This window comes from Gymnogyps californianus, chromosome Z (genome assembly GCF_018139145.2).
Source record: "Gymnogyps californianus isolate 813 chromosome Z, ASM1813914v2, whole genome shotgun sequence".
Classification (NCBI taxonomy): domain Eukaryota; kingdom Metazoa; phylum Chordata; class Aves; order Accipitriformes; family Cathartidae; genus Gymnogyps; species Gymnogyps californianus.
The window spans coordinates 44,638,317-44,654,845 of NC_059500.1; the positions used below are offsets into that span (position 1 = coordinate 44,638,317).

At 36.2% G+C, this 16,529-nt stretch overlaps 1 protein-coding gene across 1 annotated transcript in view; it reads right to left on the reverse strand.

Annotated features, from left to right (window-relative positions):
* Window positions 1–8,820, reverse strand: part of TRPM3 (transient receptor potential cation channel subfamily M member 3) — a 146,311-nt gene extending 137,491 nt beyond the window's left edge. Inside the window, exons 1-2 of the mRNA XM_050913591.1 lie at window positions 8,799–8,820; window positions 211–424 (exon numbers count right to left, since the gene is read on the reverse strand). Coding sequence (XP_050769548.1) covers window positions 211–424; window positions 8,799–8,801 — 217 coding nt within the window. The 5' untranslated portion in view covers window positions 8,802–8,820. The remainder of the gene's footprint in view (window positions 1–210; window positions 425–8,798) is intronic.
* Window positions 8,821–16,529: the final 7,709 nt, after the last annotated feature.

Here is a 16,529-nt window from a genome sequence, read left to right on the forward strand (position 1 = left end):
CCCCAGTGTGCTTTTCATGCTTTAGCAAACCTTTTATTCCCTGGTAGCTGCCAGGCTGGTATGAACTTGGCATTTTCTTGTTTGCACATAGTACAGCCAACACTAATAAAATAAAACACGGAATGGCTTCTTAATCTCATCAGTCCTAATTTTCTTCTGTGATGAAATCTCCTAGATGCCACTGTGCTTTCTTTTCAATGTTGCTGTTACCTGTGTTTACTCCTCCAGTGAATATCCACGCTCCAGTTGTCATAGCAGCCTTAATGAGACCTTTTCCAAAGACTTGCTTGAGTTTTGGCTGAAGCTCAAAATTCTGAAGGCCCCCATGCACAGAGATGAGAAGTTTAGGGAGCTCAAGCTGCCACTCTTTAGTCATCAGATGCAGAAGAAGGTCAGGCTTTGTGTCAAAAGACACACGTACATACTGCAGAAATAAGGGCAGTAGTAGAGAAAAAAAGATTGGTTATACTCACTGGTTCCTAATACATATGATCTATGCCCAACATCACTGAAAAAGGCAACATATATGACAAGAGCACTAACTAATTGCTAACTTGATGATTTTTCAAAAGTTATGAGACTAGAAAACTAGGAATAATGGAACACTTGCAATTCACAGACTGGACAATTTTCCTTTATTTAGGAAATTAAGTCATTAATTGCTTCAATATGCTTAGCAATGCTTGAAAGATAAATGTCCTTTAATTTATGGATGCAAAAACTGGAGAAAAAATTTAAGTGATCTGCCAAAGATGGCCTAGGTAGTCAGAGTCACAACTGTGCGTTCACTTGTATCTTATTTTCAAATTAACAAAATCAAACTCTCAAAAGGTAGGAAATAACAGAAACAAGCTCGGTTGTTCAAGCACACTTGAGTTTAAACTGAGCAAGCCTACTAAACAGGTACTTTTCAGATGAACGAATGCTAACTTACGACTTACAGACTGATTGGTATAGATTCATGAATTTGCCTAACAAGGCACAGGACCCTAAAAGTGCTTCGAAACACATTTACACATTTCCAGTTCTTGGCTCTTCTGTGCTACATCTGCAGCATTTTGCCCCAAGGGAGATCATGCCCATCTGTGTGTGCTCAAAGATAACAACTGTCTTCAAAATTTCTACAGCACTACCATGTTGCACACATACCTGTCTCTTCCTGACAAGCCTTTCTCTCTGGGCTGTTTCTCCTGCTCTTTCTGTTGTTGATGTATGAAGGGTTTCACAAAGCCCGTGACAGGTCAGGTGATACTTTTTATAATCCTAGTTGCACAGCAGAAACGGGCCGATAAGAGGATAAAATTCTGTCTATAGCTGGTAAGATCTGGAAGCACCCTCTTAATTGAATAAAATAGGTCACAGAAAGCAACTCATCTATCAAACTTCTGATTGAACCAATGCATATAGAGTTACTTCAGTAGTCTCTCCCTTGATCGGTTGTCAGCACAGCCATCAGGTGTATAACAGAGGCACCCTTGATTTCAGCCAGAGGAATGCCTAGTTCTAACTTATTGTAACATGCCAGGTAGTATAATGTCCACATATATTATGTAATCATTTTGTCCCTTTTTAACATGTCTAAGCAGTATTTCTTGCCAAAAGATTGTTCTTTTTTAGTAAATCATGTGGCAGTAAAGTGGTCTCCTTTCTAATTGAATAAGAAATAAGGACTTGACTTTTTTCAGAAGAAATTGCTAATAGACAGGTTTCTTTACAAGAATGGGTTGTTGCACAGTGAACAGCCATTCTTAATATTTCTGGAAGCAGAAGCTCGTTTGGGCAAATAGTCACAGGGAAGCAAGGGGGGCACAGCCAAACTGAAAGCTGAGCAAGAACTTGGGAATGCACATTCACCCCAGTGCATCAGTAATGTTCTCTGCAGCAGCCAGGCAAATTCACAACAGCTAATGGACAAAGAACATACAATATTCATGTGTGGCAAGAGCATAATGTACCCTTGAGCTTATATATACATGAACTGCATCCTCAGTAGCTACTCATTCAATTTTCTGCATGGGAGTTGAGAAAATCTTGCATGGCACCTGATCCCACTGACCAGATGGTGAAGCTAATAATTTTGATTAGGATTCGAGGGCTGTCAAAGTTTTAACACACCAGAGGGATTGTAAGGAGACTGATCCTTATTCCCTTTGCTCTGCCCTTAGGGAGAGATGAGGTTGCAAAGGGCAATGCCTTGTTAACATTGCAGGCATCAATAGATAGACAACATCCTTCAGGGGGCTTACACAAAACCTCTGCTGGTCAAACTATGGAGCTATGTTTGGGGATCACTGGTACCTTACTCTGTTTTTTGGTGATGACAGATTGGGGGTTTTAAGAAAATAATTAAAGTGAATTCATATTAGTAATGGCCAAACAAATTTGCTGCATCATCCGGGATGATATTAAGATGAAGGCACAAATGGCATCAGATGTGTATTATCTAATCCAGCCAGTGACTGGTTTTTTGATTCTTTATCATTGTTTTATACACCAGAATGTGTGACTTCACTGTCCCTACCTTCTTAAGCCTATGTATTAATTGGCAAAAATCTCTTTCATTTTCTTATCCACTAAGACCTCTGAATTTCAATAAATATAAATCTATATAGTGAATCACAAAGTTAGAAGAAATATTTTCTTACATTTATTTGAAATGTAGACACCTTTTATTACAAACAACTGCTTGTTCTTTATACTGTAGGCAAAACCCCTCTATACTTACGATAAGAATTCCTTTTACTTTATAAAGAGGAAATTTAAGCAAAATAAATCTGAAAGTTTTTTTCATGTAAATTAAAATTTAAATCATCATGGATAAGCTTTACTGTTTTAGAAGTTTTTTGAGGAGGGCAATGGCGCCAAACATGATTTTTCTTCTGTGCATAGACCTCAATGTTTATGACTATTTGATTAATTTTTGCTCTTACAGAGGCCATTTTCAGTTTGGTAGGCTTGGGATTACTCTTTTGCCATTACTTAACATGTTAACTAGTAAGTACAAGAGAATTCTTCTGTCATCACTTTCAAAGTATGCATTAAATTATGAATAAACACTTTTAAGGCCATTTTTGTCCATATTAAAAATTCATTTCTTTCAATCTTGTAGCAGAATATTCGGCCCTTTCAGTTTTTGTTTAGAAACTTAATGAGTATTTCTGCCGTTCCTGAATTCTTTTGCTATAACCACCAGAGGCAGATTTAAAATTTAAATGTAAATCTAAACTAAACCACTGCTCTGTTACCCTGAAATTCCATGTCTGGTGTATCTGTCAGCTGTAGAAATGATCAGTTCTAATGGTAAATTGTTTAATCCCTTCTTTATAGGGGTGGTGTATGGATAGAATGCAAGACTTCAGTTGTTATGTGTCAGCAGAGCAGGGCAAGACAGGAAGCAAAAGTACAGTTTTGAACCACAAAACCTACAGACCTGACTGACATCAGCGTAACACTATGAAATGATAAATCAAGATCAAGCTGTCATGCCCATTTGATCCCTAAACTAGCACAGAAGTAGTCAGCAAGGGTGCCATTTGATGCAAATAGTTGTTTCATTTTTTATCAAGTGGTTTCCTAAAAAATAACTGTGCCCATCATCAGTCAAACAGCCAGAAGCTTGCAAGTTGGACTCCAATGCCCTAGGGCAAAAGCCAAAGTTCCTGAGTGGTAAAATTACTACTCTGTTACTCAAGCACAGCTGTCTCCTCAAAGTACATGGTGAACGATTGCAGATGAGAGTGTCAGTGAATAAAATAGAAAGATTCAGAATTTTGTTGTATTTCTTCAAATAAAATATCTTCAGAGAACATTTTGTGATCTGCAGTCTAACACTCCTTTGTTTCTCTTTGAGGCATGCACGTACTGGGTGGCTATTTCACCTACCTTAAATAGGATTCCATCACTGCAGACACTTCTTCAAGCTAAAGACTGATTCCCTCAAAGTGTGCTCTTCACATAAAAAATAGGCCTGATGTAATTCTCACTGAATTCAACAGAAAAACTGTCACTTAGACTGAAATAGGACTGGTTCCTTATAAGTTAACACTCCTCTTAACATCTTAAGGCCTCATCCAAGTTCCACTGAATAATCAGTGGAAGGACCCTCATTGATTTAAACGGGCTTTGGATAGATGCTTTTCTGTGTTATTTCCCCTTTTTCTCCACATAGGACACCATCTTTTAAATTCTGTAAATGTTTTTTAAGTATTAATTTACTATAACAAAAACAATGTTTGCTGCCTTTTTCATGGTTTATGCAAGTTACAGGATTCTCTCTCTTTTTTTTCTCTCAAAAGCACTCATGGCTTTTAAGATCCTTTTTACACAGTTTTGATAAAACTCAATATATTTTAAAAACAGCAATATACCTTTTTATGTGGCTGATTTCCAAATATCCTTAATAAAGTATAATGTTTTGCAGATCTGAATATTAGGAAGTCTAAGAAACTGTTTGTGTACATTGGAATTCTACTGATTTTCTTTCATGTTTCCATGCACCTTAGGAAAGATGAAGCTTATAACACTGAAGTAAACTTTATTTCTTCTACAGCTGCAAACATATGTTAGCTTTTTATTGTGCATACTAAATGTATCACTAGAATGCATTCAATTAGGAGGAATGTATTTAACTCACTAAAGCTTTTCAAACAGCCATCTTCCACCTAACCTTGAAAAACTATGATCAAAGAAATTTCAGTTCTGTAAAGAATGGTCCTTTAAAAAAGGTTGATATGGAATCCAGGCACACCAATTAATGAAAGAATGTTAAGGATTTTTTTGTGTGCAGAAAGGCAGATAGTAAATTAAAAAAATTGGTTTAGTTTGGTCACAAGTTCAGTGCAAAATGCATCACAGCAAGATTGTCTTAACTGGTCCGCTAATGACCGGAATCTATTTTGAAATTGTTCAGAATATTGCTCATAATTGGAATGGAATCACTCACATTAATTTGATAATTGCTCTCAGAGTTAGGGTAATAAATTGCCCATATATAGTTAGATGAACTCATCCATGTTATTTCTTAAACTACTAAGAGCCAACCGATATAAACAGAACACATTTTATTAAATTTCCTATCTTTTCTTAATCCACTGATTTATTGGATCTTTCTACAGTTGTCAAAATTGAAAATCTGCTGTAAAAACAATGTAAACGTGAACAGCAAAACTGTTAAATGTATTTCTTAAACATTAATGGGATGAGCTACTTGTAAAGAAAATATGAGACTGATAGAGATCTAAAAACCAGTGTTGTTGCAGGATCATCTGTGGTTACATGAAGACTGAAGGAAAGGCCTCTTTAGTAACTGATCTCATTAACCAATGTTATCTAATCTCAGCTATATGTTTCTATATAATCTGCTGCACCCTCAGCTATTCATGTTATTGATTTAAGTAGCTTAGTGCAGCCCCACTGAAGATACTTTAACAACTCAATGGTATTAGCAAAATTCTTTGAGAATTTTTGTTCTATGTGGCTGTGGAAATGAAACTAATGGCACAGTCAGTTCTATTGGCAATATGTAAACCTACATAATCTTTTCTTTTTTGTTCCAAATCCATGTGTTCTATTATAATTTCAGTATAAGTTTCATTTTCACAGCTAAAGATGCCACTGTTAATTGTCTGGTGGCAACTGATATAATATTATATCACTGCATTTGTAGCTTGCAAATATACATGCAAAGTATACATATATTTACTACCAAATTTGTATATATATTATTCAAATCTAATTCTGTTACTTCCACTGCAGGAAATAATTATCTGTCAGTCTTACACACACTAATCTGTTCCATTAATTAACTACCAGTTTCTCAATCATAAATCTGAGGTTACGGTTTCTGTTAATAAATCTCATCTCATTCCTTGTAGCCTGATTCAGAAAAATTAACCAATTTTACATTAGCACCGACCAAGATAATACTACTCACTTCTGTGTTTGCTTTGCTTAATAATTTTCATGTGTGGGCATCCACTTCAGAAAATAAAGTACGGAACAGGTGGTGAATTTTATGCCAAATTCTTCTCCTGAGGCTTTCCTTGATGTTGGTCAGCTTGCTACATCTTGCTGCTTTACAGGGTTATTCTAGCCAACAGGCACAATATTAACCTACCATGATTGTCAGCAAAAATCAGCTTGTATGCTATAGTGACATATGATATCCAGTAGCTACAAAATAACTAAGTAGCATATTTTTAGAAAAGAACAAATGTCCATTTATCATGTTTTCTCCCTTTTCTCTCTCTGTCTCTGCCCCTGTTGATGTTCCAGGTTCTCTGCTTTTGGGTTTGAAAATATATTGTCTGAACAAGAATGTTTCCAAGGATTATTATGTACTTGTTCCTTTTTCCAAGCCTTATTTTTCAAGATAATTTATATGCTCTTTTTTCCCCTCCTCTGCTGGCAAAAGAGGTTGGTTGCTTTGACTGAGCAAACTCTTGGCTTTCACAGAAAGCTTTTGCTTTGCTAAGTTTTACTTATTATGGGAAAGACCTTGTACCCAGTAAATTCAGAGACAGGAGTTTCATTCTTTCCATCAATAAAACTGCAACAACTAGTTAGGCAGCTCTTTGACTATAATGTTTGAGCCTGGACTCAAACATATTTAACTAAAATAATGTTTGAGCCTGGAAATATGACCATAAGGACACCTTCGTAGTGTTTTCAGTGACAAACACACCATAGTATAACAAAGCTCTTTATTTTGTTTCCGTTTTAAAAAATGCACGATTACTGGTCATGTAAACCTCCTTATTTGTGTTTTGGTCATATGAAAGATGTTTTTCTCATTGGTGGTAACCAAGCAGGGCACCCATTAAAGAGATATTTAGTGAACTGTTTAATTTGAAGCACTTTTCCCACTGGTGGGATGATTGAATTTCTGGAGCTTTTATAGACTTATTTAATTGTGAAGAATTTGGTTGTTCCCATGTTTCAGGTGGGGTTTAATGACTATGAATAGATGGCAGATGCAACTCTCTTCCTGATTCTAGTACTGTCAAAATAAATCCAGAGTTCTCCCAGCAATAAATGTTTTGTCTGTATTCATCCCTAAGTTTTAACTTGTTATTTAGGTCTCTCAGGTTTTTAAACCCTTTTTGTCTTCTTTTTTCTAAATTCTTTATTGTTTCATTCCTGACTGCACTCTGTGACAGGATTTTTCTTTCCTTCACGTTGACTTCTAATTTTATCTCCACAGTTTCACTTCAACTATATGTCTTTGAGCACACAGCATATACCTTGGAGCATCTCCTGTTCTGTTACAGCACTGTGCCAGGACACCAGAATCACAACAAAGACCAGAAATCCTCTAGAGAAATTGGTATTAACAGCTTCCCTAAGCTCTTCATCACTTCTTGGCTGCCCAAGATTAGTTTTGTCTGGGCAGGGCAGTTTATTGCTTTATAAAGATCTTCAAGGATATCACTCCAAAAGCTCTAGTGATTACCCTTTCTCATAAAGACAGATTTAATGCAAGCTATCCATATATGGTTAATAGCATGACTGTTACTATATCTCTGAATCTTTCTCAGTTTTGGTGAAAAGCACTCTGTTTTGTTCCCATTCCTTGTGAAGATACCAATAGCACAGTTTGGTTCATTTCAGTGCTGAGGGAGGTGTCAATTTATTCACACTAAACAAATGTTATTTACTGAATTAGAGTCTCTCTCTGGCAATGGCCTTGCAGATTTTTAGGTGATTGGTTATCAACTGAACATAAGGTGTCTGTGATACTCTCAGAGAAACAACCTAATTTTCTACCTGTTTCTTGGTGCAACAGTGTTTTCTGGTTTCTATCAAAAGAAGCCATCCGTCTGCGTGAACAGAACCATCCACTCAAGCAATCATTCCACCTCCAGCACCTAGGTATCCATCTGAAGAAAATATCTGGCTCTTGCTAGCATAGTACCTGAGCTCTTCATTGTCTCTAATCCATCTAGTACCATGACAGATCTGAGAGACCTGTTGGGAAGAATTCAGGCAAAGAAAATGGTACTGGGTTGCTGGGCAGGTTATTCTGCAGAGTGCCCAGGGGTTCTGCTTCTGCCCTCACTGCTGCCCAAAGCAGTGTCTTGGCCACAATGTGCTAGGTACACACTCATCTTTCATTCCCAAAGACCCAGGTTCTGCAGTTTAGATAGAGCCAGAGAGATTCTTCCATTCATGTAATGCCACATAGAAGAAATACATGCATGAGTTAGTGTGGGTGCTGGAAACATCTCTCCAACTTAGTGGAGCAATGCCTTCAGATTAGTATACTTCAGTATTGCTCCATAGCATTGTATTATGATTAAGTGACTTGCTCAAGGAAATCTGTGGCAGAATAGGTATTTCCCAGTTCGTAGCTTAGACACTTACTGGGCTTCTTATTTCACTGAAAGATGAACCAAGAAGTCTAACTGGTCTATCCTCTGATATATGTCTGGAGGAATATTAAAAGAAATTTGATATATTTCAAATTTGTCAGCCTTGCAGACACACCCAGCAATGGGAAACCATAGTTGAATTCTAAAGTTATTCAGAAAAAGAGGAACGGCTAGCCATTGGAAGAAAATTGAGATAGCAGCACATTAGCACATCTTCAGTCTTCATAAAGGTAGCCCCTCTTACACCGCACTCCAGCTTTTACAGTTAATTCTGTTCACCAATTCTTTGGCACATGATATATAAAAACATATGTTATGGTCTTACACTAAATAATACTTTAAAATTAAGAAAGAATGCTGTTTATTTAACTTTGTGAATGCCTTTTTTGAGCTAGCAGCAATATTTATCTAAGAGAAAAACACGGTTACCATGGCTTTATTGGAGTGGCCTCCTCCTTGGAACTCAATGGTTCCAAAAGCGTCCGTCGGGCTGAGCTGCGTGTGCTTGCTGATGGACCACTTCTCCGACTGGATGTCATTGCGAGTAAGCCTGCTTTCATTTTTCTCATTCTGAATAACGGAGATGCTTGGAGTCAGTCCAACGTGTTGACCTATCAGACGCCCACAGCAACACCTATGACATGAAACAAACAGAAAACTTGAGTCACGTGCATTTATAAACCAAACAGGGAAACAAACTATCTTAAATGGCCTACAAATCTTCAGAAAAACCCGCTTTTCAACTCTGCTGACCACTTTCCTGCTATCTGAAGCCTCTACTTGTGAAAGCAACATAGTACAGATATTACCTTTTCTTTCCATGTTGTTTACTTTGGACTCTCCTATATTTCAATAAAATCATGCTTTGCTCCAAATACGTACAAAATGAAGTTAAAGAACATGTTCTACTGTCTTCAGATGACATCAGGCCAAATAATCAGCTTTTGCGTGGACCAGCACATATTTTAAATTGGTAGTTCACTGCAACTATTTTCTTTTGACAGTATCGTGTGTTATGCATCCAATTTAGGTAAAAATTCAAGGCACTGAATTTTGAACTAAGAAGATAAGGAAATTAAACATAGACGCTGATCCACCTTTGATTTATCTTTTTTTTGGATGAAATAAGTTCTGACATGTGGACAAATAATATCCATAGGAATTCATCACTCCAGATGTAATTCAACCACCTTCTGATCAAATAAGTCTTTACAAACTATTTATATCCATATACATATGTATGCACACATATATATAGACATTTTCTTGTAATTGACTTCCATTTTTCATACAAATAGCATGCAATTACCTATGGGGGTCTTTGGTGCTGGGTATGATATGAACACATTCTCTCTTGTAAAATGCTCTTTCTATCCATGATTTCTGTGCCTAAAAAAGAGAAAGGAAATGCTGTGAGCTCTGTTTGCTTATTAAACACAATTTATAGTACAACTGAAGAGCAACTTCAAACATAAAAGAAAACTTCACTGACTTTGCAGATATGCAGTGCACATTTTGCACAGACCAAACATCTTCCATTAGAATTATGGTTCCCTTCTAGAGCTAAGCACCTAACACAAGCTCTTAAGATTGCTTTCATAGCCACTAGCCAGATGACTTTGAGGCTGTCATCTATATTCTCATAGCAGGAATCACTGGAGAAGGATTAATTCAACCTGTAAACCTTTCTGCACGGTAGAGAAAAACCACATCAATTCATTAAAAACAATTTAAAAAAATCTATTTCCATTTTAGTGATACAACTAAGTTCTAATAAAAAAAAAAAATTCAGAAACTAGAAAATAAATATCTCACAATAAAACTTATAACACCATGACTCCAATGCAATTTTTTATACAAGTACTGCGAGTGCTGTTTAACATGGAGCCAGAAAATACAGTTTCATATGTGGACACCTTAATGAAAAAAAAAACCAAAAAAGGAAGACCTGTTTCTGAAACAAGACACAAAAAACTTTGATACATTAAGAGCCAGATGACCAGCCGATGTTGCCTCTAAAACTGACTGAGTTCAATGAAGCTATGCCTGTTCACAACACAAGATCTTCCTCCACATATTCGCAGGAAAGCAAGTAATTTCCCTCAGCACAGTCTTAATTTTCAGATACACAAGAGATCTTTTTTAAAAGAAAGTTAGATGGGTAGGAAAGAAAAAAACCCCAAACAACAAACAAGAGACTTTCAGAGTTCTGAAATCTTTTTAATTATCTAGACAGTCCTCACTCCATATAATATGAATTCTGGCAAGCTCTTTAAAAGATTCCCCCAGATAGAATTCAATTATTTCATTTAATAAGGAGATGAGTTGAACCTTTCCTTTAAAAATTCATTTCAAACAGATAAATTTTATAAAATGTATTTAAATAATAAAATTACCTATTTAATTGCACAGCACAAACAGAACTATAAACTATGAACTATGACAAAGTTATCTGACAGTTAAGTAATGTGAAATAAGCTTTAGATAATTTAAAGGAAATCTGAGCATCTTGCCTCTATAAAAAGAGAAAATATGAAATTGCCTTTATAACATTACCTAACCAACTAATGTTACCTTTCACTATGTAAGGTTAGATAGTAACATATCTAAGTATTACCTTTACTAACTAATGTTACCTTACTAATTATATAATGTTACTTTTTTGTCAACTCAATCTGCATCCTGTTTTACATGTTTAAACCCAGAAACTTGTGTTTCTGGGACTTTTAAAAATTATTGTGAACTGTTCAAATTTCTTGGAGTCAATGAATGTCACTAGTATAAACTATAAGAATTTCTACCTACATTCATTACTTATCACTCTCAGAATAACATAAGAAGTTATTCTTTTGCCTTTTTCACGGAAGATAATCCCTTATTGGATCTAGTGGTCACTCATGTTATGTAACAATATTTTATCTTTGTTCTACTTGCATTTTTATTTGAAAAATCTGCTCGACTTCATATTTTGTAGGAACAGCAGACACCCTAACATGACTTTTACAGTCAGGAAAAAGAAAAGTCTGTTAGAAACATTAAATAGAACTGTATTTGATCTTCCTTACTGTAGCAAACAGAAAGTTACTATATTATAGAATGTGGGACAAGGTTTGTTTCATGATTAAGCAAAGGACAGTTAAACAGAAATTCTGAAAAATCTAAAAAAGTTTTAGTTTACGTAGGAGAGATTGCCTTGAAGTTCTAATTTATTATAACTTCTAAATGCTTACAAGCCTATGATGCAGGCAATAATAATAATAATAATAGCCATCATCATTATCACAACATTGTATATTATACAGTCAAATCAGCTTAGAAATCTAGTGCATCATTGAGTAATTTCTCAATGTAGTAGTCTTTTCAGGCAAAGAAAAGCTTTTTATAAACTAACTTCCTAGAACTGTCAAGGCAGCCAGAGTGAACTTTATGAACTTCATTTGACCCTCTTACTGCAGTACTTTTGAAGCTAAACTACGTGGGAAAATTAGGATTTTTCTGTTTGTTGAGTGTTGTAGAGAAAGAAAGGAAGTTACAGTTATTATTCAGGTATTGCAATGCTAACGTTTGAAATTACACACTTTACTGTATGGACCACACATTCTTCAAATTTCTCCCCTTCTAGTTCCAAGACTACAGGCTTTCTATATCACCTTAAGAAGACACACACTGACAAGAAGGTGCAGAATTATGAATCCCGTTTGTTGTGTATATATATATACAGTAACTTTTTGACAAAAAAGGAACACTTATAGAATAATGCCAGTTTTATCTTCATGCTTGTTTGTTTTAACACTAAATACATGCCTGCAATATGCTTTATCTTCTCTAGAAAGCATGAAAAGCTTTTATAAGCCAACTTATCTTCCTGGCATCCAAAATCAGCTCCTACTGCAGAGCTTACATAGCACATGATTATCATTCAAGTTGCCAAGACTCCCTAAAAATACCCATTATTAAATAAATTTTGCATACTTTTCTGCAAACAATTTACCTTGGTGAATTTACTTACTACAGAGACCTAGTGCATCTTTTCAAAAGATGGCCACTAACTCAATTTCTCTAAATCTCAAGATCCAATACAAAGAGGTGCCATAACAAGTACTTCACTGAAAACTTTTTTCTTTAGGTATGCAAGCAGGCTTTCAAAAACCAAGAAACTGACATTTAAAATTTGTTTTCCTACTCTTTTTCATACTGTCTTTGCAAGTAGAAAAGAAACCCAGCTATGTTAAATATAATAATAATCTGCATTTCAATTTTCATCATACTTAGTCAAATGTGACATGGCAAAAATAATAGTCTGATTTAAAAAGTCCTTTATTCACATCAGGAAAAAAGACTTTCCAGCTTTTACATCTCAAACAATATACTATTCTACCCAACAGAATCATAATACCAAAACACACAATTTACTCATTTCATAATTCCTTTTCCTTCCAAACTAAAAAGAAAGCATCTGGTTTCACTGCCCAATGCCAGTTATCTTTCTGTGACAGAGAACATTTGCAATGAAATACAAGGTTCAGAGAGATAATAAATTATGTTACTTGCCGTAGAGTCTTCATAACAAAATTAGAATAACTTGAGGAAATCAACACTTTCATAATAAAATGGTCTGCATTAAACTCTTGTTTATAATGTGAATTAATAAAGTACTAAAAAGTTTAGAAAAGTATAGCAAAGTATTTTCAAGAATAGTAGAGCAAGAAGCTTATCTTCTCTTTCTCTTATTTTATAAACACTCCTTCAGTATTAATTCATAAGACAATTTAAAGTCCACCATCAATTCCTAAAGTACATGCCATACTTATACTTGGATTTAGTTTACTCGTAGCTTAGATCTCTAGGTTAAGCCTCTCTCTTTATTAACTTAGCTGCAAAATCCCACCAAGAACATTTTTTCTCCCTCTTCTTTACCTGAGCATCAAACTTGGCGTTTAAATCTGTCCCGGAGCAAACTCTGCTGTCCACGTTTCCCTCCTGCCGGTCATCGCTAATAACACGTTTGCGACCGCCCTCCGAACAAGGCGCTCAGTCTTTCTGCAGCACAAAGATGTGAGAGCGAGCGAAGCCCTTGCACCCATTAGCTGCTTGGAATGTGCTGCTGTGGGATTAGCCTTGTTAAGGGTTTGGTGGACACTCACCCGCAGCCCCACAACACCGCTTGGTTTGAACATCTAATCTGACGCCAAAAGAAAAACAAATCCCCTGAGAGCTTGGATTTAACTGGCACAAGCCTTGACAGGCTTTTTTTCCCCCCTCTTCTTTCCCCCTTAGAGAGCGAGCTTGTGAAAGTGTGATAAGGTGCTCTGAGTTCTTAAGTTCAACCCAGGAAAACAAATCCTTCAAAAGAAACAGTATACTAAGCTGGAAAGAACCTGAGCACACAAGAGAGATTGTTAATCTCCAAAGAATGAAACCAGTGTCTTTATTGGGTAACTGTGAGAAATCTATACACAGTTGAAATATATTGCAATTAATCAACAATGGCATTTTTCCAAAGAAGCTGGGGTTTGTCACTGTTTCTCACCACAGTTGCTCTACTGTAGTGAATGTAACTTTTCAGAAAGTCATAAACATAAACCTTTGTCTTTCAGAGACAAGCAACTGCATTGTTTTCAGCTTAAGTAAAATTTAGTAACTTAAAACACAACTTGAATGTTTACAAATTTGGGGACTACTTCTTTACTGTAGCCTCTTGATATCAACACTGAAGAACAACATTTTCATATGAACATCACTCAGATTTTTTTAGTACATAGCAATTATATGTGTTCAATTACTTACTTCAAGAGTTTTCCAAATATAAAATATTTTGACTCTCTCCCCCCCCCAAGTTTGGATGAATTCCTCTCTACTCCTACATATGCATACATACCCTCCTTTCCTTTTCAATAAGGCTGCATCTAATGCATGTAAAACATTCTGTCCACCCTTGCACTGATGAATACACAAGCACTAAACTATTCTGCATGTACATTAGCTCTGATGGGCCCAGGATGGGCAAGGCTGAGCATATGCATCAACTTCTAAACTTCTTATACCATCACACATGTTGAGAAGCTTCTGCTAGGCTGGCTAATCCATGAGATTTTTTTTTCTCTCTTGGTTCCCTGTTTTTTGTAGATGTATTTTGTATGTAATATATATATGAAGCAGGTACATATACACACTCTGTATGCATATATATACACACTCTGTTCCAGCAAAGCTACGACCTGTGAGATTTCTCTGCCACACAGTTCAGAGCCATAGAGACCATGTGCACATCTTGCGAGATCTCTTTAGCACTGCATCAGACCAAAGATGGTCTGTGGAGAACAGCAAAGGTAGAAAAAGCTGCAGTGTCAAGAGAGCAGCTAGTAAACAGCTCAATGAGGCAAAGAATATGACTGAGGAGTCAGCAGGAAAAGATTGCTTGCATTTTAACACAAGGAAATTTGGTTTGGTTGAGAGGGTGGAGAAAGAGTGAGAGGAGGAAAGGAAAGATTTCACACGATCGAGATAACTGAGTAAAAATCCAAATCTGACTTTGAAGTGAAACTTCAGTACTTGGACTTGACAAGATTCTGGAGATTGTTCCTGGATTCAGGTTTCAGCTTGCAAGGTAACCTGGGGCAGAAGCCACATCTTTTGTCTTAAAAAATCAACAGAAGCAACAACGGTTATACTCATTCTCATATGTCACCCAGTCGCACTGTGAAGGATGTTTTATAGATAGGGACTTAGGTAGAATTGGCATATGCCACTGATGCTGCAGGAAATTGCAACTGTCTTTGCCATAGTTCATTTAAAGATGCATTAATGTTATAACTCTCTGGCAATGAAACTACCAGTGCCATAGAGACTCCTGTATTTTGAGGAGTAATAAAGAAACAGCTAACAAACAGAGATAGCTGTTTTTTTCAATATGGTATAATCGCAAAATAACACTTTCAGAGAGGTGGATGCTGCACATTTAATGCTACAAACATACACATTATTTACATTTTCAACCCAGCTCACTGTTAATGAAACGAACTCTCAATCAGCAGTTAGCAATGAGGTCAGTACTGACTCCTCATAAAAGAGGAGAGCAAATATTAAAAATGAATCAAGAACAGAAATTTTTCAGGAAGATAAATTCTGGCAGATTTTAACATGTTATGTAGCTGGGATGCTTAACTGCTGACCTCCAAATTAATATTATTTTAAAAAGAGCACCAAGAGTGACAATTTTAGAAACCTGCAATTTCAGTGGCAGAGCAGAACTGGAGGCATTTCTAACCCTCTGCTTCCCAACTTTATCTCCAACAAGTACCCAGGTTCTAAGACAGGTTTCACGGGGGCAAGAGAGGTGTTGTTAAAAGCCTTTCTCTACCTTGCAGTGGGGCAGAGCAGCTGGACAGGCAATGGAGTATTACTGAAGCAAATTACAGATAGGATTTGCAGGAGCATCTGGTGACTGAACTACATCAGTGCTATTGCAAGCTGATGCGATTAGTGTTCCTTAATCAAATGGGCACTTTTGCAAATTCCACTGTCTCTGAGTAAGGACCCTGCATCTGTAAACTTCGATAGCTAGATTAGTACAAAGGATGGCAATGCTTCGATATAACCTTATTACTAGGTGTGCTCAAGCCAAATTTCTACCCTTCCTTTCAGCATTGCTGAAATTATAAGCACTTCTATGTCTTGCTTGAAGGATTAGGAATTGAACTCTCTGGACATTAAGATAGGAATCATTAGACTGTCCCAAAATGTTTCATTTTCTAACAGATGTTTATTACTAGTAGCATCTTAGAGGCTGGCCATCAGGCCTTTACCCACTAGAGCTGTACTTCTGTACATTTTGTTCTTCTTCTAACTGATTTCCTAAACACTTTATCATCAGAGTTGTTCCAAGAACAATGCTGAATTGTCTTAAAAATGAAGCTGTATTCAGGAGAGAGTAGGAGGGCATAGAATGCAGTCATTTATTACTACAGTACATTACAGAATTTATGTTAGCATTGTTTACCAGATGTAATTTTTATACTGTACTTAGAAGAAATAGAGTAATTTAAAAATAATCAGGACCATTTCACTCAATAGTTTACAATTTTAAGCATTATGTCTGACATTTTTCTTACTGCAAGGTAACGGAAATGAAAATTGTATGTCTCTGTTAATGCTGCTATG